General features: G+C 32.3%; 2 protein-coding genes across 3 annotated transcripts; one reads left to right on the forward strand and one right to left on the reverse strand.

Moving 5' to 3' along the window:
• Positions 1 to 332: 332 nt before the first annotated feature.
• LOC130641812 (disco-interacting protein 2 homolog C-like) lies at positions 333 to 19,970 on the reverse strand. 2 transcript variants are annotated; one of them, XM_057448783.1, is made up of 30 exons: positions 19,646 to 19,969; positions 16,249 to 16,314; positions 12,502 to 12,750; positions 12,226 to 12,399; positions 11,003 to 11,281; positions 10,837 to 10,886; positions 9,960 to 10,017; positions 9,783 to 9,856; positions 9,550 to 9,673; positions 8,788 to 8,882; positions 8,570 to 8,680; positions 8,050 to 8,283; positions 7,765 to 7,867; positions 7,595 to 7,659; positions 7,385 to 7,478; positions 7,005 to 7,124; positions 6,807 to 6,921; positions 6,556 to 6,695; positions 6,338 to 6,474; positions 5,739 to 6,258; positions 4,747 to 5,408; positions 4,454 to 4,584; positions 4,263 to 4,354; positions 3,742 to 3,818; positions 3,267 to 3,437; positions 3,047 to 3,166; positions 2,853 to 2,927; positions 2,164 to 2,338; positions 1,963 to 2,086; positions 333 to 1,725 (listed from the first exon to the last, which is right to left on the reverse strand). In XM_057448783.1, exons 1-30 carry the CDS (start codon positions 19,719 to 19,721, stop codon positions 1,473 to 1,475), a joined length of 4,764 nt encoding a protein of 1,587 aa, XP_057304766.1. In that variant the 5' UTR covers positions 19,722 to 19,969; the 3' UTR covers positions 333 to 1,472. The 2 variants fall into 2 exon arrangements, with proteins under 2 accessions (XP_057304766.1, XP_057304767.1); XM_057448784.1 differs by lacking the exon at positions 16,249 to 16,314 and having other exon boundaries at positions 19,646 to 19,970.
• A 4,913-nt stretch (positions 19,971 to 24,883) lies between these two features.
• Positions 24,884 to 27,281, forward strand: LOC130641817 (guanine nucleotide-binding protein subunit beta-5-like). Its single transcript, XM_057448787.1, has one exon. It carries the CDS (start codon positions 24,932 to 24,934, stop codon positions 26,147 to 26,149), a length of 1,218 nt encoding a protein of 405 aa, XP_057304770.1. The 5' UTR covers positions 24,884 to 24,931; the 3' UTR covers positions 26,150 to 27,281.
• Positions 27,282 to 27,508: the final 227 nt, after the last annotated feature.

Consider the following 27,508-nt stretch of genomic DNA (forward strand, 5'->3'; position numbering starts at 1 on the left):
TATTTAGGTGATGGAGCCAATCGATAAACTTCTTAAAATAGAATTCCACGAGAATTGAGAATAGCGAATTAGTGCGTTCTGATTGGTTAGCGGTTTACAGCGAAATATTTCGCCACTAAAAAACAGGAGCTATTTCACTTTTTGGTCACCGGAATTTGTCGAAGTAAAATCAAAACAAACAAAACATGTTCAGATCTCCTTCGTCAAAGAATTAGCCGTCTAAATCGCCTCGTGGAAATCCACCTTTTACTCACGAGTAATTCATAACCACCCGAGTTCGTAATCATGTGATTTTAATTAATAAATTGCGAGTTAAGTAAAAAAACTTAAAATTGTGGAGTGAATCATTCTTTAACGATATTACAGACAGATAAAATCAATCAATCAATAAACCAATAGAAAAAATATATATAAATTTCGCTTGTACTAAAATTTCCACAACGTTGTCAGTCAAAATAAACAATGCATACAATGGATAAACGAGTCCAACTATGTTAGACTTAAAAAATTTAAAAAAACTAAAAACTCGTATGACGTAAACTAACACAAAACATTTGAGTCTTGGTAGCCAGTTTCATTGAAACATTTTGCTGCGCATGCGTGAAGAAAAATTATGTCGGACAAGTAAGCTTTACGTAATATACAATCAATAAATCTATTATCTATAATTTTAGAAGAAAAATAATACATGCGTCCAGTCTAGTTAAATCACACTAGCCTGTTTACGGAGAAAGCTGCATGAATAACGCGAAAGGAAACATCAGAAGGAATATACATTTAATTTGTTAAAATATATAAGTATAAATAAAATGTGCAAAAAAAAAAAACAGAAAAACTAAAATTTTTATTCCCAGACTTCCAATTAAACAGTGGATGGGTCTGGTAACTAATTCTTTAACATTATCAGGATGCACCTGACTTTCGCGGAACTATATACACCCCACATCAGTAATCAAAATAGGGAACGAATAAAATCGTGAATTTGTACTGCCCTGTGTATATGAGATAAACTAATCTGTCAATAAATGTTGAGCATAATTTAATAAGTACAGCGTAGTTTGTGTACGACTTAATGTAAATGCATGTATACATACATGCTTACAACTACATAGAATTTTAATTATCATCTAAACAAGAAAGAGTTCAGGTCAGTTAAGGCTTAGTTTGCACGTTAACTAATAGGTTTTACAGAAGAAAGAAGGGAAAGCGAAATCCATCAAGAAAAAGCACAAAACTAAGAGTATTTTTCTCCTTGCACTTTCATTATTCGACTGTGACAAATTTTTCTTTAGGTTAGAAAACAATCGACACACGCTCGGAAATTTTATCGCCCAACAGTTTCATTTTTACTTACAATACAATCTTAAGACTTAATTGAATAACTTTAAAACGTAACAAAAGATATGCCTCGCTTATTCAAAGATATTCCACTAACACCTGAACTTCACTAAGATATAACCTTCTAATAACGGTTACATATTATAAGCCACATAAATAGGATCCAGTTGATCAGCGAGAAAGCTGTCTCGTAGATGCATTCTTTGTTTCTCACCACGTGAGTTTAAAGGTATTGTTCCTGGATCAACCACCACGACCACGCCCACCACAACCTGGTGTTCCTCTAACACAATGGTTGTTATCAATGGGACGAGATCTAAAGCTTCTTTCTCATCACCTTCAAGTTCCGCTACAACCACCAGCAAGTTGGTCCATGTAAACACAGCACTAAAAACAAGTATTTCAAATAAACTACTATTCTTGTAGGTATTTCAACTATCTACAACATCTTATGTCTTTATCATACACAATACGGAAAAATTCCAAATGAGATTTAAAAACGGCGTAGTTTTATTATGTTAAAAAAACAAAACCACGTAAAAACCGTTTCGATTTTATAAAATCATAGTGAATCGTTATAAAATTTAACAGAACTCTTTTCTTGTCTTAGAGCAACTTGCTTACCATTCTCCAATGCTTCGATGTCCTCTGATTAAACTCATTTCAATATCTATTGGATGATATCTGAGACCACGTAAAAGCAACGCTTCATCCAGCGCCCCGACAACAAATAAAGCGTCGTGTGGAGCTGAAAAAATTATACAGTTATAAATTAGTGCTTACAAAATTCAATTTTATATACCAAACAAAGTCGACTTAACTAACCTCCATCGGTTTGCGTGATTTCCGTTCTTTTCACAAAACCTAAATAACCCGTCCTTGCAAAGACTGTCTCTTTATCATTCGTTTCTAGGCGCGCTCGGAAATGTTCCTCAGTCAGCTGGTCATCTTCGGTCACGTTAAAATAGCCACTACCATTGTGTTGAGATGAAACCCAAATCTAAAAATAGCGTAAATATATAGTACAATACACCTTTCCCAAATTTCATAAATTATAATAATTATGACGTCATCTAAAATTTTATAATGGCTCTATGCTCTTCAAATAATGATATTCAGATAGAATATGAAATTATCACGACAAAAGTTTTTAGAGTAATATAATATTCTGGTTGGATTTTATTTTGATTTGAAGAAAATAATTATCTTAAGAATGTGGCTATTCTTAGAAAGCTGGGCTATATGAAGGGTTTGACCGTAACTTTTAGCACGTAATTGAGGCACTTAACGAACAGAAATATTTACGAAATTAGGCTAAGTTAGGCATTAGAATCATTTTTAGTATGGACCTCTTTAATTGAGTTTGGCATAACTCGGTAAAGGTCTATTTAAAAAGAGTTTCCGGGTTTTATCAAAGCATCCACTTTTCTTAGGATTAAAAGGTTAACGCATCATTTTTTTTCCAATAAATACCCCAGGATGTTTTCACGCTTTGTTTTTATTTGATAGCTTACCTCACCAAGTTGTGAATCAACACATAATCCTTTCGTTTCCGGGTTAGCTATTACAACTTTAACGCCCGGTAATATCTAGATAAAATAGTACAATAATTTTATAACTGCCACAATAATTTTTTTTAGTAAAATACTCCACGTGGAGGAATAAGAAGTACACCTTTTAGAAGGGAAGAAACGGCGTGCATACTTACTCGGCCAGATTCCATTAAACAAAGACTATGAGGAGCACCTCGTTCGAGCTCTTGTATTCGATCATGTCGTAATGATCTTGTATCAATATACACTGTAGATGCTTCAGGATGTGAGGCTTCCTACAAAATGATTGAGAAATTAATGAGAAACCAAACGTGAATAGTCTCTGATTTACAGGTAAACATGGTATATATATAATGTCCACAGAACTGGCTCTACCTGCATACAAATAGCAATGTTAACTCGCGAACCAAAGGACGTGCTCACAACTTTTGTGGACAAACCAAGTGCTGCAAAAAGGGCGCTGAAATTCTGAATCAAACCAATTCGTGGTCTTTCTTCAGCCACCACGATGCAAGTTCTTAACGACGACAAAGACACGTGTTTCATCTAGAAAAAAAACGTTGGTTAATAACATACAAGCACATTTCTCAACTTTTATTAGGCAAACTCTCGTGATGTAAATCTAGTATTAACCCCGAAATACATTTTCTTATGGAAATTAACACATAAGCAGGACATAAAAAATCTGTTCCTCTAGGAAAACCAAATTTGCGGTTAAAATTTAAGTACGTGGAAAGCAATATTTATAATAGTTCACTAATGTTTTTCAATTTCTCGTAGAAGTCTCTGTCATTTCGACCTCCAGGAGATTGTTCAATAAGAATTATAAATAAACACAATGTGTAGGTACCTTTAAAGTGTTTATATGTTGCGATAAATGTTTTGTACATAATTCCATGACTGGATACGAACACACAGTATCACGAACTACAATAAAATATATTAATAGTGTGAAAACAAGTATTTGATGTTATCACTTATTCCTAATAATTTGGACGCGTATTAACTTTCTCGAACCGAAAAAAAATTTTGCGAGTATATATCTACGCGCAATAGCGATATGAAAGTGGTTGGCACGCATTAATTTTCCGCGCAAGTACGAACGTCACTACATATAACGAGAAAAAATTGAAATTTCGCGAAATATACACGCGTTTCTTCTGTGTAACCGTAGAATTATCTTGTTCATAGCCAAATTCAAATAATTAAAAAATGGAAAAATATTTCTGCGCGTATTAAATTTTTCCAAGCGTAATTTATGTACTAAATTTCGCGCACTAACGATTTATCTTGTACGCATACACGAAATCATGTAAGCGCAAAATAAAGCAAAAGGCATCAATAGTTTTGACGGGTGTTTCAACAATATACCTTTATACTGGCTGATAGCTTGCAACCAAAGACTTGGTGATGTTTCCAGCTCAACAGGTGGAATCAAGATAGTATGATGACCAGAATAAACACTGTAAAATTAAAACAAGAGCAGTTTAAAAGTGCAGTACTTTGGAAAAACTATTATACTATTGCAAAAAATTTTCAACAATACCAATATATTACTGTACCTGCTGAGACACCACAAAACAAAGCCCAACCCACAATAAGGATCCATACAGATAGCAACCTCTCTTGAAGGATACAGCTCACATGCCAACTTTTGAGCTCGACAGAGTGACGTCATAGCTGCATGTGACATCTAAAGGAATATTCATTTACTATATACTTGGTAGGCTAATAAAATTAACAGTACACAAACCAATGGAGTGCTTGTAAATTTTAGCCACACTTACAAGGAGGCTGAAAAAATAATTTTATCATAGCTTTATATGTTCTGCTGTTATAAACAAAATATACATACCTTGACACCAGCTAACATACCAGTAGTAGACACACTGAAATCTAAATACGCGATCATTTCTGGTGTGGGCGCACGATAATTCAAATTGACTTTCTTTCTTGGTAAGTCATCCGTGTTGACCAACGTTGGCCATGATTTATGATCGACCACTGCAGCAGCTTCCTTGCTTTTAATCAGCTTGATCACACCAGCTGTTGTCATCATACCAACAGACTTACTCACGTGTATAATCATTTTAACCGTCGGGAGAGTAGTGCCTATGTTATTTGGGTTTGGTGGACGCACTGGGACTGGAATAAGTCCAACATATAAACAACCATAAACTGCAGCAATCAAGTCTAACCCAGGCGGGTAAAGCAAAGCAACATGGTCCCCTGATTTTAACTTTCCTTGCTCTGTTGCCATAATGGCGAATTTTTCAGCCTTCTTATGCAGCTGTAAACAGTTCATAGTGCCAGATACGTGATTCTTGTTGTTTAGTAACGTAAATAAGTTTTGTTCAGAGCTTGTTTGCGCCCTCCATTTTAATATTTCAGATAAAAACTGGTACTTTTTGGAAACGTCTGTTTTATCATCCAAATCAGCGACACCTCGTCCCCAAGCCTCGGCCATCCTGTTCCCTTTTAAAAGCCCTCCAACAATAGCAGCGGCAGGTCCTGGTTCTAAAAACAAATAAAGAGATGTATGGTAGTTAAAAAATAGCTTTCCATTCATTTATGGCCATCGGCGCTCAATATACTCAATTTCCATTACGCTAAAGATGGTAGCGTTTTCGACATTTTCATTGGTTGTGAAAAAAGGGGTCCGTCGTCAAAAGCTTGGAAGATGGTTCGTCTCAACTCCCAAAGCTTTAAAAACACAGGCATAATTAGAAAAGAAATACAAGTCACATGCATAGGTATTTCACATGAACAGCAGCAAAAAAGGCGTTGGATATTCAACCAAAGAATACAAAAGGGAGTAAGAATAAACAATCCGTCACAACTATATACCTTGGTGTTTTGTCCTTGGTTTTGGTAGGTTTGTAACAGTCGTATGAGGACACATCAATACATTCACTGGATGTAAAGATCCTTCCAAAAATTTTAGTTTGGACTCTTCAGTACAAACTTTTCCATTGCTACACTTTGGTAAACCATTTGGTGGAACGAGACATAAGCAATAAACTCCTACAGCGTGTACAGTATCAATAGCAGGGAGAACATGTGACATCCACTGAAAGCTCTCCTCCTCACTGCAATTACTTTTCTGTTCAGCAACGATCACCATACGTTCCTCCCTTAGCACTGTGATGGAGAAAATGGCAATCCTCCCCCTGTGAACATATTTAATAGGATCCACAGCAAGAACGGTGGCTTTAATATCTTCTGCGTTGTGTTTTCGACCTTGCACTACCATTAAACCGTCGGTTGTTCCGGTTACAAACACAAGACCACCAGGTCCAAGAAATCCAAGCAAACCGCTTCTTACATAAACTTCTGGTAAAACTCTACCCTCATCAATAGGTTGCATCTACAAAAAATTTAAAATATTGAAAGTAACACGACAATCATCATGAAGCATGGGAAAAAAGAAAAGAAAAGATTTTCACCTTAAATGTATGATTTGTTTTGCCTGTTAAACCAAAATATGAAATTCCAGTTGAATTTGCATTGACACAGAGTTCGCCAACTTCATCTACTTTGCATAGATCGGGTTGACCTTCTAACTTTACCACGACGACTTTTGCTATATAAAATTATCATGTATAAAGCCTAGAAATTTTGAAACTGCAACAGACATTTATTGAAATATGAAACCCGGACATACCTCCAGGAACCACCATTCCACAATCTTGCAATGTAAGAGCTGTCAATGAGCCTTCCTTATCAACACGAACAACACCATGACTCAACCCAGTCAGTGAAAGTACACCTCGTCCAGTTGCTGTTGAACCAGGGTTACCTGGTCTGAAAAAGAGCGGAGAAATATTACATAACATATTTACAATTTGGTAAATACAAGGTATATTAATTTTGCCCCTAAAAGTATTCTGGATTTAATTTAAAGCAATATTTTACCTTCTGATGGCAATGGTAAGACCTGATGAAGAGTGAGCACATGGGCATACCACTTCTTTTCGTAAACCTTTTCCTTCAAACTCATTGACAAATGAATCACAGGCTGAAAGTGACCCTAAAAACACAACAAAATAAACGCAATCAGAATCTTGCCAATTGTGTAATACAAGTTAATGAGAAAATGTTGATGAAACATACAAGGATTAGCTCTGTCTGCTAGTAACAACATTCGCAAAGTAAGTAAATTGACGTCTTTTGGTTCGCGACCAGAATGTAGACTCCAATGCAAGTCTTTTGAAGCAACGATACAACATGTAGCTAAAGCACAAAAAATATCACCAATAATACTTATTACTATTCAGTATCATTCATGATTTTCCTAGTATAACTATTATTGGTGCGGCTAACGAAGAAAATTCTATTGAATTAACAGGACATGCAATGGAAGCAGGCATGCTACCTCTTATATTAAAAAAGGACACTAAGTACTACTTTCTGCACCTGTAGTAACTCTTTACCATGATACTACTGAACAATTTAATTTTAGAATCTCAATTTTTATTGAGCAATGTTCTTACCTTTCATTCTTGTGATAAGGGATAGCCAAACTGTGGAGCTAGTAGCTTGAACAAGAGGAGGGACGAACACAACATGAACTCCACTGAGTACACTCTAAAGAAGAATAAAGAATAATTTTTTTAAAAACACTGCAAAAATCAAAAATTAGATGGTGATATATTAAGCATTAAAGCACGTAAAAAATTTAACACACACAGAGATATACTTACTGCAAAGATAGAATGCCAAAGACCAATCTCTTTTTTGAAATCAACTAAACTGATCATAACTTCACCTAAAAAATACACACCACAAAAAATGAAAAATTTGTGTTAAAATTTCTAATAAAGAAGAGATACTTTCTCTCAAGACTCAAAAAAAAACGCAGTTAGTTCCAAACCTTCTGTGTATCCACATGACTGTGTTAATGCAACAGTGTGCATAAACATGGAATCTCTGGTCACCACTACACCCAGAGCACTGCCGTCTTTAGCAACAGTATGCTAAAATACATCAAAATTAATAAAAATAAATATAAAAGGTTAACAGCTGAAAGAATAAATAATATAATGGACATGATGTCGACGTTAGTAAAAACAATTATAAATGCTTTTTTTATGTCCACATTGTCCACAATACTGACAAATAAATAAAGAAAAATGTTGTAAAAAACAGCAGCATTTACTTCTATATATGCTGCCATTCTTTTGTCCTTTGTCAAATGCGGGGGATGCCAGTCTCTTGGGGGACGATTTAAATTCTCAGTGTGAAACCAATGTACTTTGGGCCATCCTTTGAAATTTGCAACATTGGATCCATTTTCATCTTTTGGTAAGTTTTTTAAACATGATTCTGATGTTAAAACCCAACTCACTCCACAGCTGTTTAATAAGAAGCCTATTTGCTGCAATCCTGCATCCTGTAGCGTAAAAAAAATTAACATTTCATATCATCAAACAATTTCCAATTGCTCCATAGATATGAATTTTATTTGAGTTAGGAAATTAGAATTTTCTTGTTTGCATAATTTTGATGATCCAAGGCATTGACTTCATTATTGCAGTCCTTGTTTTCATTAATGTTCTTAAAACTTAACTGGTTTGAACAGGCTAGCGTTGCTTTATTAAACCCTTATATTACCAAAATGAAACAACGAATACATTTTAAATATGCCATACATTGCAAAGGATTTATAACGTACTTACATCTTTTTGTATTGGCGGGTAAATAGGCACAGGCACAACACCAGCAAATAAACAACCATAGAATGCACATGCAAATCCAACTATGTCATCTGCACTGTACATCAAGCCAACCTAAAAAGATACAAGATAATCATACAATATAGAAACATTATTCCTATCAAAAAACCCGGATCTAGTAAAGTTTTAAGATATGACTATTTTGTTTGAATGTAACATACCCTGTCTTCTAACATTATGGAAGTTCCATCTTTTGGACTCCCAACTTTATGTAACAAAGCATAAGCAATACGGTAACTACGACTAAGCAGCTTTCCTGTATAAAAATTTAACAACATGAAAAGCAAGTTGAATTAATATAAAAATACTAGTCTGTGGCCTGATGATAAATCCACAGGTTCGCCTGTCCTTTATGTGCTGCATTTTGTGTGTCTCGCTACTGTATGTACCATTTTGCGCAGAGACAGACAGATTAAGGCTATCATTATATAAAAATATAAAATATTCACGAGATATCCAGCTCTTGGAAAAAGTGCATTAGTAAAGGTGGTTGTCACAGAATAACATTCATGGTCCTTTAACTTTAGTTATTATTGAACACCTAACATGTTTTGTTTTTATTTTACATCTTAAAATAAAGTGTTTTAATTTCGATGATCATAAAGATCTTTTAAGAATTAGTTTTTAATTAAGTCAGTACGAAAATGAAGATATTTTATATGCAAGTTCTCCACAGTTAAATGACAATAAAAAAGGGTGTGCCTTGTTTCATGATGTCTGAAGTCAACTTAGGAATTGAAACTTACGTATAGAAACCTTAACTTATTTCTTTACTTTCGAAGGGTCAAAATGATTGCCAATAGCCTTATTAGCTATTTGGTAGGTATCTTAGGTTAAACGTAAAGAGTTTATTAAAAAAAAAAACAGATTTGGGGCCTTAATCCTTTAAAAGAAGAAAAAGAAAGCAACAACAACAAACCAACCATATAGTAAAGTGTAAACAATTTTTCCATGGTGATCAACAACTGAAATAGCTGGTGCTTTGTTAGAAGATGTGCCGTAACGTCTGACAGCATCCAAGAAGGAGTTTGGTAAACGATCAGATATCTTTAAACAAAAAACATATCAAGTAAGGAAATTGCGTTAGCTTCTGCAGATTTTTAAAACTACTTTTAGTAAAGTTACTTTTACAACAAACGACAAGATATTTCCATACCAGCAGTTGCTCACCAACAGCTGGTTTACTTGACGCACCCTCTGGCATTGGTGCACCTGGATCGGGCAACGTAACTATGCAAGAAAAGTAACAATACCAATATAAATTCCATATAACTGTGTAAATATTTCGACCTAGGATTTTAAGATTATAATTCTAAATAATAAATTGTTATACCTTCCACACCATCATCAATATCTTGAAAAAATTGCTCCATTGGTTTCTTTTTGGGGCGCTAAAAAAGGAAAACATACAACCTTGATGGTGATACTTAGAAAGCCTAACTTATTTATTTGAAAAAAAAGGAACACACTGGTAAATCATTAGTGTGATGTAAAAGGTGACCATTTATAATTTTGGAGTAACAGGCTTATGACTGGTAAGCAAAATAGTTATTAATAAATGTACTGCAAATAAGAGGGTATTAGGAAACAGTTTTTCTATGCCTTTTACTTTCTAGATATTTGAGGGACATAACAATAAAGAACCGTATGTGTAAAAAATTTTCCTTATTATTTCCAAACATTAAATCTCACTAGCTTTATTAACATTTCCTGCATTAAACACACATAGTTGAAACCCTCCTCAACCTCTTACAAAGGCGGGGTTGAAAAATTCCCAGTAAGAAGGGTGACGTTGAGCAAAATAGGAGGTTGTTATAAAAAGGGTGTGCTATATTTGAGAGTAAGTTATTGCTTTTTAGATTTTTACCTGCTTCAAGTAAAGACAGATTATTTAATTCAGCGTTGAAACAACAAAAGGTCATTTCTTGTATTGTTTATCCTGTGTATCCATTATCTATCTAAATTTATGTTTCTGCCTATTAAAAATAATTTGAAGTTAGGGTTATAATGATAGCTTGACTTTAAAATAATAGGGGGGGTTACTTCTAAAATAAGAAGAATGGAGTTCCTAATAACAGGTTTTTTTTAAAAAAATAGTGAGTTCTGACCCCTCTGCCAACTATGACACATGTGAGGAACCAATGGGCTCCTAAAGGCTCCATGAGATCAACAGGCGTTTTTGTAATCAAACATTGAAGCAAACAGCTAACCTTTAATGTGTTTAGAAGCTGTTGAATTTTAGTTGAAACCCGGCTTGGTCCTAAAAACAAAATCCATAAAAAGGTTTTACACTAGTTAGTGAAAAACTGAAGGAACTGCTAATTAAACTTTTTTGACAAGCAACTTAACATGTTTGGGGCATTAAACCATGCTTACCCTGATCTTCAGGTACTTTCAGTCGGACCCCTGATTGTTTTGCACTTTGTTTTTGTTTTTGATAGTTTATTTCGTTTTGAATCATTATATCACTCATTAGGTCGGGAGGAGCAAAATCTTGAATACGTGTTTCTCCATCAACAACAGTAATTTGGGGATCTCTCATCGGCATGTCATGTGTGATACGAATAACAGATGAGCTCGATGTTAGAGGAGGATCAACAGTTATTGGTGACGTCACTACATTATTTAAACTTTCTATTGAACTCGGAGGTGTGTCTAAAAAAAAAAAAAAAACGAAAATATAAAGGAAAAACTATTGTAAATACCATCCAAAAAAACATTTTATAAATGCACAAACTTTCCATCATCATTATCTTGTTTTTTAAAACACAAGCAATTTTGTGTTTTTAAACACACTAACTGTTTTGGGTAGTTCATAACCCTCTATACTTCAAAAAAACATCTACCTTTTTATAATTCAATTACATGCCTTAAAATTTAATTTGCATCTTAACTTAGCTAACATACTTTGTCACAAGTTCAACTTGATATATTTATTTTTTATTTTTTGAAAATTACAATAATTCCATCAAAATCTTTCATACCTACAATACCTACAACATTTTGTTATAAATTTTCTTAACTACAATTGTATAAAATATTTGTGTAATTTATTGTAACAAATTCCCTGCACATATTTATATATAGTGATGTTATATTAAACTCTCTTTCACACAAAGTAAACTATGTCAGTCTGCTACAAGAATCTTATCAGACATATGCAACATAACCAAAAAAAATATTAACTTATTGTAATAGTTTTTCCCTTCTATTCCACTACTTATATTACAAAATTAAAAACTATATTCGAAAGATTAAACCACAATTTTGTTCCAAACTGCTTTGTCAACGACTGGATATATTTTCCAAAATTCTCTTTTGTTTTTAACTCATTTAACTTATTACAGGTAATTACATAATGATAAATAATTCAAAACAGATGTCACATTAAATTAAATTTAACATCAAGAGTACAATTAAACAAACCATCAATTATATTGTTAATGATGTTATTTTAATGTGAAAACTTTGACTTTATTCTATCTTCAATCGCAAGGAAAAGCAATAATACTGAAATGTAAAAAAGCCCTAGTGATCTGATGTTTTATTAATATGGACAAGTACTTGTAATTTACTGATTAATTATTATCACACATTACCTTTAAAATTGGTTGGAGGATGAGCATTGTAACTTGAGTTTCTTTTAACATTGGGATCAGTCTGTCTCCTTGTAACGAATGATTGTCGCTTTGTAGGAGCTGGAAGAGGAATGCTGTCTCCATCTTTCTCCTTTCGTTTTTGTAATGCAAGGTTAATAGCTTCCTGTCGAACACCTATTTTAAAAAAGCCCATGAAAATACAATCACAAGTCTTGGTTAATATAGGTATATAAACAAAATTATATGCTTGGATTGAGTACACTATCATATCTCTACCTTGTGGAATTTGTGGTGTGCTAGAGTGTCTTGAGGGCTTTGGAGAATCCCTAGAGCTCCTCCTCGAATTGTGTGGAGAAGAACTAGGATAAGGTGCTGATGACTTGCGTGTGTATTTTGGTGAATTGGTGCTAGACGATTTTCTGATATCAGAACTTTTGGGTGGAGGTTTGCTGGGCTGAGGTTTGGAGGGTGGATTGGCAGGTGGGATAGGTTCATTTGGTTTTGTGGATGCTGTTGAGGGGATATCTAAAGGAAATTATGTGGTAAAGGAAAAGCATAATACAGTTGTTGCACCATTGCTTGCAAGACACAAAACTGCGATAAAACAGCGGAAAAGGAAAAAACTTGTAATCAAATATAACAAATATTTGAAACAAAATCAAACCACAAATCTGACACTAATTCTTTACAATTAGTACTATAAATATCTAAACAAATTCATTCTAAACTGTTTTATCTCTCCACCAAATCTTTTTAAAATAAAAATAAAACTTCTGACCAGGGCTTCTAAAATAATATTTTATTCCGTCTGTGGGTCACAGTAAAAAATTCACAACTTGTACCTCACAAATAACTTTTTTGGCTAATTTGATAGATCAAATTCAGGCTAGAAAAGGTATTGAATCAATGCTATGTTAACGACTTTTTGAAGTAGCAAGTAGTATTCCCAATTTCACATTTGTGGTCCCTTTTCTAAATAAAAATGGAGAAAACATACTTTTTGACAGAAAATGAAAGCAGAGTGAAGTACAATTGCTCACCAGGATTAGGTGGTCTCTAAAGCATGCTCAATTGTTGGGATTCTATAGACTCAAAAGATAATTCAGCAATGCATCTTTTTTATCCGATTATAAATTAAAATAAAGAGAGAATATTTTTCAGTTTTTTACCAGCACAACTAGTGCAGCATACAATGATAAAATATTTTTTTCTGAATCATACTAATGTAACTTTTGTTGATGTGAATATCATAATTTTAGAACAGCAGGAATAAGAAATATATTCACTATATAAAAACATATTTACCACATAGGTTTTGAACATATCAATTTAATGAATTTTATTTCTTGTGGAGCAAAAGCAACTGTAAATAGCTTATTGGCGTTCCACGTCTTAGGCTTACTAAAAAACTACATTGATTTGTGTCCCTAACATTATTGAATAGATTTATTTGTAAAAGAATATACTTTACAACGTTTCCATGTGAATTTATGTTCCCGAAAGCTGAACTGTGAAAAAAATCTTCCCAAAATTGCAAGGACAGAATCTTTTCTTCCTCATAGTCGAATGGGAAGTAACAAGTTTGCTTGTGTTCAAGACCGATTTGTATATTATATAAATAAAAACCTCTAACCATGAACTGGAAACAAAATATTTTTTCAAGTACAGGCTCATATGATTTATTTTATTAACTTTCTATTATTTTTCAGTTTAAAAACATCAATTTTTTCCCTGCTTAAATAATTCACAACAATAAGTTTGCGTTCTCATCTGCAGACCTAATCCTAATAATAGAAATTCCATAAAAATCTCTTTTACACTACCCTTGCAATTTCTAAAGTTTTCCTGCAAAAATATGCTTAGCATACGGAAAGGGATTAGGGTGTACTGATGATAACATAATGCAAAGTGCAAAATTTTTATATGACGCTGACCAATGTAGCACATCTAAAACACTTGACATGTGCTTTTTACTGCACACGTGTCAAATCTTCTTGAAAACAATTGCAAAAATTTTCAGAATGCAAATCAAAATTAATATCACTTGAAACATACAAAATGCAAGTTCTACCACCGCAAAGCTTAGTTCAAAACTACCTGTAGTGCCATATTAACACCTGTTAGATGCAAATCTTAAAATAAGAATAATTTTCATGTTTTTATGGTGGCTAAACAGTGCTTATTCTGAAAAAAAAAACTGACAATTTATCTATGTTTTTTTACTTCTACATTTTATTCTGCACAACGTAAGTAGATGATGAATATGTGTAATTGTCAACAGATGTTATACATTAGATTTTTTAACATACAAGAAATAGTAATTAATTCCACTTCGACGCCTAGTGTGAACTGACCTTAAACAACAGACAATTTTAACCTATATAAGCAAAGAATTTTCTGATATGTAATTTTAACTGGATCTTTAAAAAAAAGTTTAAAACCACTCGTGGTTACATTAAATAATTGTAGAAAATACTGGAAGTATTTAATTAAAATGCTGTTTCATTCCGTCTCGGGTTAAAAAAAATATTGTGTTTATAAAAAATTTTAACCCCATGTAATGACAAGTTGTTGGTCTTTATAAAAAATTATGAAAAACTAAATGTTCAAGCCTAGTTCCACCAACCTGTTTACTGTTAAACAAATGCTATTTACTAAAATCATGGATGATTTTTTTTCATCTAATTAATTAGGCAGTCAGATTATGCGTTTACACTGAACTAATTTTCGAACGAAAGCTCAGATTTGTGAACTGTAAGTATGTGACCTGTCAGTATAAGTTACCTTAAAGTTAAACCCGAGTTATTGAGTCGTCAGGAAAAAAATAAGAGGCCTGGGACGAGTAAGCGAGTATCATTTTGGTAAAAAAAATTGTGTTAATCAATTAACCTTTATAATATCTATGCATTAATAAAGTTTGAATGCACACCCCTTAACAGGTCTAAATTTACTGATGAAAGAAAATGTCCAAATTTGCTATTACGGAAATATGACATCATAATTCATGCAGCATAATTAAAGCTGAAATTCTTTAAATTTGAATATCTTGAGAAGGAAAAGAGCTTTTTAAAAAATTTAAAAAGACTTGTTAGCTAATTTGTTAAGCTCTATAATACAAGTCCAACATCATTTTGTACCTTGGGTTTCCTTTAATGTTATAACTAAATTTTAAATAACCATGACTAAATTTTTAAATAAACACTAAACCTTGTTCATACCCTAGTTTTTTATATATCTCTTTCCAAGATTTCTCTTTCTGTCTTTTTCCTTATATCCGTTGTTAGCTTTATCAGAGACAGGGGTAAAGTTTCACCAGCTCAGACAGAGCTTACTTTGCTACTATTCCTATTTTAGATTTAATTAAATCTCATTATTTTCGTTTTTTGTCAGTCGCTCTTTCACTTACTCATGCATACTCTCATGAAAGCCACTCTTACTTTGACCATTGGTGGTAAAAACAAAGGATTTCTTTCATGCTGAAAAAACTCATGTTAAACGCATGATTTTAATATCAAAACGTTTTGACAATAAATGTATGCAATAAACATATGTTTATTTTTAGCACTCTCACATATAATTTTAACTTTAAAACCTTTAAAATAAACATATCCTTATTAATAAATGCATTGGTGGGAAGCAGGCCTAATGAAACACATGATTATTTTATTACACACCTCTGATGGAATGAATGAGCAATAGAATACTTACTCTGTCCCATGCATAAAAGACAGGGAAATAAATTGATTATGAAACTTGTAAATCAAAGGAAATATATCATAGAATCTGTCCAAATAGGCTTTTGAGTCATTTTTACTGTATTCTTACCAATATCTTGTATCTAAACATGTTTTGTCTCTTCAACTATGTTACACCAACTGACTATATTTTTCTCCTATCATTCCTATCGACATAACAATATCCTTACTGTCTATGAATAACTTTCAAACAACAAAGAGAAGTAATTAACTATGGTCGTGAAATATTTTACAGTTTGTACAGCAGTTCAATAAAAAATTAATTTACCTTTGTTTATATACGCTTCAAGAAGTTTTGCACGTTTCTTCTCATAACCCTTTTTCGTAATATCACCTAAATAGATAGATTACTTATTGAATTGACTGCAGTTTTGAAAATTGAGCAAGAATTACTTTTATATTCTAAACTTTAAAGTTGCGAATATAGAACATAGTGTGTATGGTCTCATGGACACAATCTATACATGTTGAAATAGCTGCAACACCAAACTTAGGATATCCTCAAATCAAAATATTTTGCTTCTTGTCAGTTCTATATAAAAATGGCCATAAAATACCAAACTTTTGTATTTAATGTATAATTAAGACAGTTTATACTGAAATTTTATTAATTTTCTCCACAAAACTAGCAAAAAAATTATCCCAATGTGCAGTCAATTTTTGCCCACCTGCAAACAGCCTTGCCTTAAATATAATACTATATGAGATATTATCCTAAACTTAAACATACAGGGATTATTGATGTGATCTACTCACTAACTCAATTAAAAAGACAATGTAAAAATTGATATTAAAACATAACTGTCCCATAAGATTATTTATTTAAGATTTGATTAAAGTAATCCAAGCATGAAAGTTTAAAAACATAAACAAACTTAGGTGACTAATTATATAAACTTGTTCAATTCAAATGCAAAGGAAAAAATAACAGAAAAGAGTCCAAAATTGATTTGCATAAGCAAGTATATACTTAAAATATAAAACCATATTGTCCTCAAACTGGCATTGTTTTTGAAGATAAAGACATGAAAAAAAAAACAAATACCAAGAGTCACATGTCAAAAGTTAAAACATGATAAATTAAAAGAATTAATTAAAATTTAGCATATCATGTAAAAATTAACATTTGTTGCAGGATTTTATACTATTTTACATCCTAAAGTTGAATCGATATTCTTTTTATAAAGTTATAACACAATATCAGGGTATTTACTAATGTTAAAAAATGTTTTTAACTTTGAAATATGCAATCTGCAAGGTATATATATTTTAGCATTGTGTTTGTAAATGTTATCCAAGCACTAAATTCTACAGTTAAGTAAAGACATTATCCAAAATACATTGTTTTATTAAGCAGTATTTATTACACTCTAAAATTTTTCTAAAAACAACATTAAAAAGAAAAAAAAAACTTGCAGGCCTATGCTTTATTGGGTATACAAAACTGTGCCTCTATATGTCTCTTCTTTTCCATAAGGCCTATATTTTAGCATACAAAATGACAATTGCAATTTTTAATTTGTAGTATCCCCTCCCCTTTTTATAGCTGTGAAAATATATGACATTTAACTTACTTAAAAATCAAAAATTAAAATTATCAATGAAGTAATAAAATTAATTTTCCTTAAAAGAAATCTGACCTATATTCATATTTTACATTTGTTTTTTAAAAAACGTTCACTATAAATAAATTAAAAACAGAAGACATCTTTTACTTTATTACTTGAAAAACTATTCATCCTAATTTCTGAACAAATCTTTGTAATTCTTACTAATAATAGAGATAAATCCCTGAGTTTGACAATTAGAGTTAAATCTCAAAAAATGTAGAACCTCGCAGCTCATCCATTCGATTTCATTTAGTGCAAGTTGTTAATAGGACAATAATTAGGATTGGAATTAGGATTGTAATGAATTTTCTGCCTGCAGCAGCAAGCGGTCTTGCCATTTTAAGATTTTTTGTTGAATGATTCCCAAAGATGGCATTATGATTTGCAAACATGGTATTTCGATTCACAAATTGCGAATTGTGACCTGCTAATTCAAATCCCAATAATGTTTTCCTATGACTAACCCACAATATTTATGACTTCTATTAATTTCCAAAGAAAATGTTTTTAGACACGCAAATGCCACCCCTGCTTTAAATGTTAAAAAAGGCAGATTACAGCACCATATTATAATAATTTAAATACTCACATATTAGTCAGCAAAATATAGAACTATTTTGCCCAATCTTAAGACTGATTTGGACCGGAGGGCAGTGTTGAACTGTTTAAACTGTATAGATAATGCCCAGCCTGAAGACATGCTCTATTTTATAAACATTCCAAAGTCAAGTCAGGTTATTTAAGATATTATTTCGGTTTGTCTGTTCAGTATTCATATTACTGTGGAAATTTTATAACATGGCCATAGAAATCAGTTTCTGTTACAATGTCATGTTGCTATACTGATGAGTCTGCTGAGTCCTAAGCAAAGACGCACAGTTGAAATAATGTCTGTGATTATGTTTTTCGTCAGAATTATATGCAGGACCTTTGGAATCTTCGCACATGTAACCAAACAAGCCAATAATACAACCATTACACAACATGGCAAACACATCTATATGGAGTCAATATAGCCAACAAGTGAATACATCAACAGACTAATAAAGCAACAGAGACAACATGACATAATGATTTAAGGGAAAAACATGCCAATAACGTCAACTTTTCATACAGAGCGGGTAAATTTTTCATGAGATCTTTGTTTTATAGCTAACTTCAAACATGACATATTAGGTACTTTTAAATGAGTTTTTGCTAATTTAGCTTTACTTTAATTCCAGTTACTTGTAATTCCTGTTTATACAAAGCATGTTCCGTGAGAGTTTGACCATGGAACATTCGTGTTTTCCCTCAACCAAAAGTGGTACTACGTAGAATTCTGGTACAGGAGAATGTGTGACATAAATAATAATAATATATATTACGTGGCTGGTCGGAAATGACCATCAAGTCTTTAGACAACTTTATGGTTCTTTCCACACTCTGGAGGCCAAAGAATAAAGAATAATGAATAATATATAAATTTGATGCATGGTTTTAAAAAATTGTAATAATAGGAAACAAACATGTGACTTCTCTTCACTTTACACTTGTTGAGCTATCTACCCCAACTGGTAAAGCAAAAAACACTTGCAAGCGCCGTAGATTAGTGGTTATAGCTCTCATACTCTGTGCGGAAGACCGGGGTTCGATTCTTCTTGACAGCGATTCAACATGGGCGAGTAAATGTTACCATAGCCCCGGGTTAACCCAAGCCATGTGAGGGAAATTGGGAAGATGGCACACTGTGTGGGCCGTTGGATGTTGCCGGGAGTTGTCTAGTAGAGCGCGGGCTCTAATTGGGTCTGCGTAGCTCAAAATGAGCATTAAATACTCTAGGACTCTCCATCTACGCCATGGCCCCTCCTGGAAATAATAGACAGGGTATATCCCTCGATATTTGTGAGGCTAGCCATGTAAAATATGCACATCTATCTAAGCTATTATAGCAGCTAGCTAGCTATATAGCTGTACATTATTATTGTTGGATTTTACAGTGTGGGTAGCAGCTAAGAGATATAGCAAATATGAAAATTGGATTATATATATAAAATACAGATAAAAAATAATAACCTTCATCCAGCTCTTGTTGAAGATCTCGAAGTTTATCCCATACATCATCGGGAAGATTAATCATTCTTTCAGCCATACCTTATTTTTTTACTTTAAGCCAGCTAGCTAATTATAATCGTATTTATAGATATCATATCCCTACTCATTGTTTAAGAAAACCACTAAATAGACCCTTGCTAATTAGGTTCAACTATATATATGATATAGACGAAAAATCAAAACACACTTTTCAATGGAAATTTTCCCTGATAACTTTTTGACAATGTTTTTGTCAAGATCTTTCGGTATTGTTGAAAAGTTGGCTTTTGCACTAAAATATTAAATACTATAGTTCCAATAACGATTTACCAAGTTTATTTTCCGGCCAACCATAATCGAAGTCTGCATTCACAGGAGCTTTATTTCTGACACCATATAAGTTTATTAGTTTCTTTTATTTTTTAAAATTCTGTTTTTCTTGCAGGAACTAGCAAATTCTTGGTTGCCATGTGTCACCACTGGACGACAAAAACTTTTTTTCGAATAAGAATCTTTATAGCTGCCTTTGATGATGATTATGTAAGGGAAGGTATTTTTAAGATCCACGCTTTTAAAAAATCAAAAAATCAGTGCGTGAAATTGCTGAAGTCAAGGAAGAGCCACCGTTCCAGCCTAAGCTTCACGAGTCAACCGTGATGGATGTGTTCAGCCATAATGGCAGCCATAGTGGTGTTGTAGCACAACAAGAACTTGTTTCTCGACTCAACTATTCTAAAGTAATTGTTATCGTTGCATGTATTGTGTTTTCTAAATATTCTAACTTCTAATTTCTAAATACAAATACCATTATTTCAACTTAGCTAGCTACCAAGCTAAATACAATTAGCTAGCTAGGTAGCTAAAATATATTGTTGTTGGAACAAACACAGTTCAGGATAAACGTAGCTTACAGATTTGGAAATGTTCTGCCCAGATTGCGAAAAAGGCCTGTTTATAAACAGACAGCCCAATTATGTACCAATAGCCCGAATATGTTTTTTTGCCCTAATTATGCCGTGGGTGACCACCAGATTATGAACTGGCATTGTCACAAATGATATAAAAGCCAGTTGGCCGCGATAACGTAAAAGTGTCGCACATAAGCCGGCCTGCCTTGATTTTGTTCGTTCTCTAAGTCTCAATTATTATTAGACTGTCGCAAATATGCCAGCCTGCCCCGCTTATGTACGTTTTATAAGTGCCAAATATTTTTTTACTGTCGTACATAAGCCAGCCTGTCCTGATAATATTGCCTGATTTTCTGCCCTGTTTATAAACAGGGCAAGCTGCCGTATATAATCCGGGCAGCGTTCATAATCCGGTAGAACAGAAACAGTTTCCCTGTTGAGAAACAGTTTCCATTTTCAGCAACATTTTTTGTGTCAAATAAAAAATGGTTTCTGAATAAGCTTTATGACAACGAATTAAAACAGCAAGTGTTAATGTATTTTTTTGTAATTGGTTTTTGATTTAATTGATGAACTAATACGGTCTTTGTTGTTTTACAATAGAAGTCATCTATCATGGACACCATGGTGTAATGTTTGTGTAGTCCACGGTGGTTTGTGCGTAACATGAAATAAACACGAACCACGATGTTAACAAACCTTTTTGCAGTACTGTAGTAAAACTATTATCTTCTCTATTTAACAGCAGACTTTATCAATTGTGGTGTCAGTCTTTTTTGTTCACCTAATATCTTCAATCATTGTGGTCTGTTGTTTATGTATTTTGCCTGTGCGTATGCTTGCGCATGTCCATTATTCTCAATGCAAAATCAAAACATCGCGTCAATCTGCAACTCATCTATATATCTATATATAAATTTATGTTTTTCATTCCATCTTTCTTTGCTTTTTCAGGCCTTGACATAAATTGCGAGCGCTCTCACCTAAATGTTTGTTGCCCAATATTTGTAAATTTTTAAAAAAATATACAACAATTTTTTCTTCAATTTGTCACTAGAAGTACTTCCATTACTTTGTGCAACATTAAAAATCAGCATAACGAGGGATGTGTTTTCTGTAGCAAGGTATAACAAAAAAAACATGTCTATTATAAAAATTATACATCCTCCAAAGTCCCATGAGAAGTGTGAGTTTACCATACTGTTTTTAGATCAATGATGACTTTCAAATGTTTACTAAAGTTTGTAGGTGTAAGGTGTTGTAGGTGTTGTATGGTAAAAAAGACAATATATAGGGAAAAATGGCTATAATAAAGTTCCCAGACTTTTTAGAAACATGAAATCAAAAAGGCACTTTTAGTTTATATTATTATGTGTGTCCATTGCTCTAACACAAAACCAAAACAATGTGTTCCATGGATAGTGATATTAATGAAAATTATGGGTGGCAATATTATATTTATCAAATTAGAGTCACAGTCTTGTCATTCTCTATGGCTCAGATAGAATTTGGTATGCTGTTTCAAAGTAATAATATAATAATATGAATATATATTAATATCTTTTTTTATTGATTTATCCACACAGAAAAAAATTGTATGTTAGAAAAAATGTTAGGGGTGTGATGACTGGCATTATTACTAAACTTGAGTCACTCATCAGACATGCAGCACTTAAAATAAAAATTTTATACCTGGCAGTCGCCGTTACAACAAAAAATTTAAAATATAACCAGTCAAGTAAATTATCATTATTTCAAAACATATGAAATTCTGTTTGTTAAAATAATAATATGACATTGATACTTCATTTAAAAATTGAATGTGCAATTTTTTAAGGTGTAAAATATCTAGATACACGAGTTAATTTGCTATGGTTTTAATTATAGTGTCAAAATTATTATATAATTTCTCCTTTTCCAGTAAGTTTGGGAAGTGATATTTGCAGTCATTTTCATTAGTGTAAAGTTTCATTGTAAAATGTAATAATTTATGCTATTTTTTAACTGAAATCAAGAAAGCAGGATAGCTTTTTTAAAAGTTTGTTTGATAGTATTAACCTTTTATCAGGGATCTGTTATAAATAAAACATATATATAACACTTTTTTATAAATCACATTTCTTTTAGTTCCACGTAGTGTTGATTGTTTATTTGCTTAGAGTTTTGAAGTTTATACACTTCATCATAAACAGTGTGTTTTTTCGTTGTGTGAATTTTTGGAGCATTCTTTCACTCTTGGAAAGCCAGATTAGTTACCTTTCAATATGACTGTTCATATTTATGCAGCTGTTATATGGTGTGTACTATAAAGACAGCATGTCTAAATAATTTGCCTATAAAGGATTTATCATGGCTTATTCTGAATTTTTCCCCCATTTTCCCCATAATTTAATTCCCCTTAAAACCTTTTTAAAATTCTAGCCCTGTTGATTTAGTGGTAATGCCTTCTTTAGTAAATCACAACAGGTGCGGATTTGAAGTCTTAGGAGCATTTTAAAAAATCAACGTGCAAGGGCTGGGCCAGATTTGGTTCACTACCAAGGTCCATCACCAAAATAAATCATGTGAAGCAGGGTGGTGAAATCAAATCTAAAACCTTTCGAATAACAGCTGTGTTGATTTAGCTGTTCTTTAGATGTTCTATGAAAAAAACACAAAACGTATAAGCATACAAATATGTTTAAAAGCATGAAAACATTTCTAGTGGTATATACAGGTTTTTATAGGCAATTTTTAATTTCAGCTTTACACCTTATACTGCCGTAATATTAAATTTACAAAAACAGAACAAAACAAACCCTTTTTAATGTTTTGAAGAACAGTTTCTTATAGGTGGCTGTTTAGATTAAACAGTTTTATTAGATTATTCAGGTTCATTCCTGTTTTATGCTGCACCGACCCAGGGATTAAAAAATCACTATAGGTATGCACCTACATTGCTTGGTTTAAAAACATACATCATGGGTTAATATCTACATTATTAAAATAGCTTATTTTAATGTACGCTACATATTTTACATATCACAAGAAAATACTTCTCCACAACGTTCATAATATAATTTTAAATAACTTTCTTTTTTACAATTAATTTGTTGCAGTTTCATCTTTTGAGTTTTATTTAATTCCAGAAAAATATATAGGAATGTTTTTATTTAAAATAGAAAAAATGTTATACATTGTTATTTTTTTTTTATTCTAGCATCCTGGTTCTCGACCTTAAAATGTGTACTATATGTAACTGTCAACAAACAAACATGGGGAAAAGTAATTTGTCAAACCTTTGTGACAACTCCCTGCTTTTCTTGACAATTTTACTTGTCAATTAGAAACAATGTTGATGTAATGTTTAAAAGCATATTTACTGTATCCTTTTTTAGCATTCAGGTTCATCTGCTTGCTTTATCAAATATTTAAGGGTGAAAATAAATTAACACACACCATTTGAGAGATGGACATTAGACAAAAAACTCAAAAAGATTAAAATCCCAAATCCCAAATTACTTTACAACTCTTAAATTAATCATATCATAAATTTAAAGAATGTCAAGACATTTGGCATATTTTAAAAATTTATATCCTGCCCTGTTTTTTAAACATATCCCTTGGGCTAGCTAGTAGTTTATTCACCTAATGACACCTTAATGCTTGTGGAGATGGCCTTAAAATTGAACATTCTATTACAGACTCTCCTCCACAGAGTATATTTTTTATTATTTTTAGTGTGTCTGAGATACTTGACACTTTGTATAGGGCTTGTAAAATAGTTTTTATTAATTCATGACCTAATAAATTTAACTCGTCATCAGAGTTTAGCAATTTTTTAAAAATTTTGATGTCATAACAAACTTGCAGATATTTATATGTGAAAAGAAACTGCTTGTTTATTCTTACAATCTATTGTACATATTTCTATATCTCAACATTCTTGTAAACATTCTTATTTGCATTCTGAAGTCAAATTGTTGTATGCATACATATTAGATGTCTTGCATTATTTTTATTGATCAAGATTGTTAAAATTGTTGTGTTTTGATTTAAAAAAGCAGTATATATATAATAATTAAAAATATATCAAAGATTTTCTGGCAGCAGATAGTCTTATTAAGTCTTATTTTTAGACAATTTAGGTACTGTAAAAAATAATATTTTTAACAGTACCAATAGTATGTGTTTGTAAAAGAATTTGTTTTTCTACCCTTTTGTGCAATTGTAAGAAGCTTAAAAAAGATAAAATATTGTTTGATAGATTTATAGGTTATATTTATAGGTTTTCAAAATATGTAAATGATGTATTACCCTATACCTGCTGTTATTGCCAATTCTATGCATGTTTTTTTTATATAATTTTTAGTACATAAACATGGATTTACCATCTGATGCCATAGTTGTACGAGAGTTGGAATCATCGCCTTCAGTTAAGCTGAAATCACAAACTTTACGGGAACAAAATGGGTCAGCTAGCTCTCCAGCAAATAGTACCAGATCTTTATTTGTTGGAAAGGCACACCCTTCTCCGCCACCTATTCACACTAACTACTCAGTACCCAATTTATCTTCCCTTTCACCTGGGTATATGTCACAGGTGAGTCGTAGCATGGAGAGACTCACTTTGCAACCGGGAAGAAAAGATTCTGGAAATTTAGCTCATTTAACTGGACATATAACATCTGTGCCACAGATTCTTCTAAAAAATAAGAAAAGTTTAGATGAAGAGTCAAAAGTTTTATCTGTAGATTGGTGCTTCGACTCAAAACACTTAGTCACAAGTTTACAAAGTGGTCATTTGTGTATTTGGGATACTATGGCAAAGGAAAGAGTTCAAATAATACAGACCCCTTGTACATGGGTTTTTGCAGTCTCATATTCGCCAAGTCAAAATTTTGTAGCAGCTGGTGGTTTAGATAGTAAATGTGACTTGTATAAACTTCCCAGAGGTAAGCAGACAACCATTGAAAGTCTGCATGTTGCACAACACCAAAGTTACGTTCTTGATTGTTCGTTCACAACTTCAGATCATCAGATACTCACTGCCAGCAGTGACTCAACATGTGCTCTGTGGGATGTTGAATCTGCACAAATGATCAGAGAATTTAAGGGCCATTCCTCAGATGTCAGAAGTCTTGATTTTCAAAAGTCGACAGGATATTGCTTTCTTAGTGGTTCTGCAGATAAACAATTAGGATTATGGGATATGCGCACAGGTAACTGTGTGCAATCATTTTTAACTCATACAGATGAAGTTAACCAGGTTAGGTTTTTCCCTAACGGAGAGGCACTAGCTTCTGTTTCTGACGACATGACTTGTAGACTTTTTGATTTACGAATGGACGTAGAGATTGCTATATATAAAAGAAACAGTGTACTTTTTCCAGCATGTTCCCTGGATTTTTCATTAAACGGAAGGTTGTTATTTGTTGGCTACAGTGATCATTCATTTCATGTATGGGACACACTAAAGAGTGCACATTGTGGTTCCATGTATTCCCATGAGAACAAAGTAAACTGTCTAAAACTTTCTCCTGATGGTTCCTGTTTGGCCACAGGGAGTTGGGATCAAACTGTGAAGCTATGGTCTTAGTTGTTTTCAATTTTTTTTATTTTTTTTTATTTTTACTTTAAATTGTCTTTATGTCAATATTGAAGTTCAATATTGCTAATAAATACAGTCACCCTGAAACACTATTCACCAAAATTTTCAATATTGAATATAATTCTATTTTGACTTCCTCTAATTAGAATTTCCCAATGTCCGAGGCCAATCTAGGGAATTATTTTGGACATTGGGACATTTTTTATAATTTATGATCAGTAAAATCCTTAAAAATTCCAAAGAAACAAGAAATTTCTCATTTTATTTTAAATTTCTCTCTATTTTGGGTGCTAAAATTTAATGTTGACAAAATTGATATACCAATGTCTAAATTAACCTGGATCAGTTCCCTGACTGCCTTTTTCTTTCTTTTTTTTAAAAAGTAACACTTAAAAAACATTTAACTTTCACTATTGCTTTATACAAGTTTGGCTGTATAATGTGTTCTCTATGAAGTGTGATTTTTAAAAGAAACACACTACAGATTTGGAGGAACATTTCAAGGCTGTGTAGATATCTTGACTTTAGTAACTTGTAATTTGATTACACTGATATTTAATTTGCTATGTTCTGTTTATTTTGAATCCATACATTAATTTTTTTAAAGATATTGAAATTTGTCCATTAATCTTAAGAAAGCATATCTAAAGTCATCTTTTTACCAGTGGTGTCTTTGCAGTTTCATCTTTGTTATTCTGACTAGTTCTAAAGTTCTCATTATGATTCAATCATATGCATATAAATACAGCCTTTCTAATTTCAATTTATTTAACGATTTACTTGCTTAATGTCAGCAAACTTGTCTTTCGTGTGTGATTTGTTTTGTGATATCACATTCCAAGAAAATGATTTACCAGTAAATTTAGTGAGAAAATGAGAGAAAACTTTAGAGTGCTGACATGAATTAGAAAGGCACGTCTTTTGGGTAAATGTTTTTTTATACACAAAACATGAAAGAATAGTATATATATTCTTTGTGTCCTTGCTGGCAAAGACTAAATTTATGAAAGCACATCAGAACCATTTTGAAATATATATACATATTATATATATATATATGATGTATTGATATATATCAAGTTTTGTAGTAAGAGTTCATGTTGTAATTAATGTCGATTTATTTTTGTTGTATTTCTTTCTAATTTAAATCAAGCTTTTCCTGGGCCTGCTAAGAGCTTTACCCTTCTTGTTGAGGAAAGGAATATAGAATAAAATGTCAAATGTCAAATTTAAGATGCTTTGAAATAATTGAAATAATTTTTTAACTGTTCCTATTTCAGCTTAATATTTTTGTTTTTGTTAAAATTATAAGCAAATAATGTCTTGTTTCTTTCCAAGACAGTGTTG

Source organism: Hydractinia symbiolongicarpus, chromosome 4, assembly GCF_029227915.1.
Source record: "Hydractinia symbiolongicarpus strain clone_291-10 chromosome 4, HSymV2.1, whole genome shotgun sequence".
Lineage (NCBI taxonomy): Eukaryota > Metazoa > Cnidaria > Hydrozoa > Anthoathecata > Hydractiniidae > Hydractinia > Hydractinia symbiolongicarpus.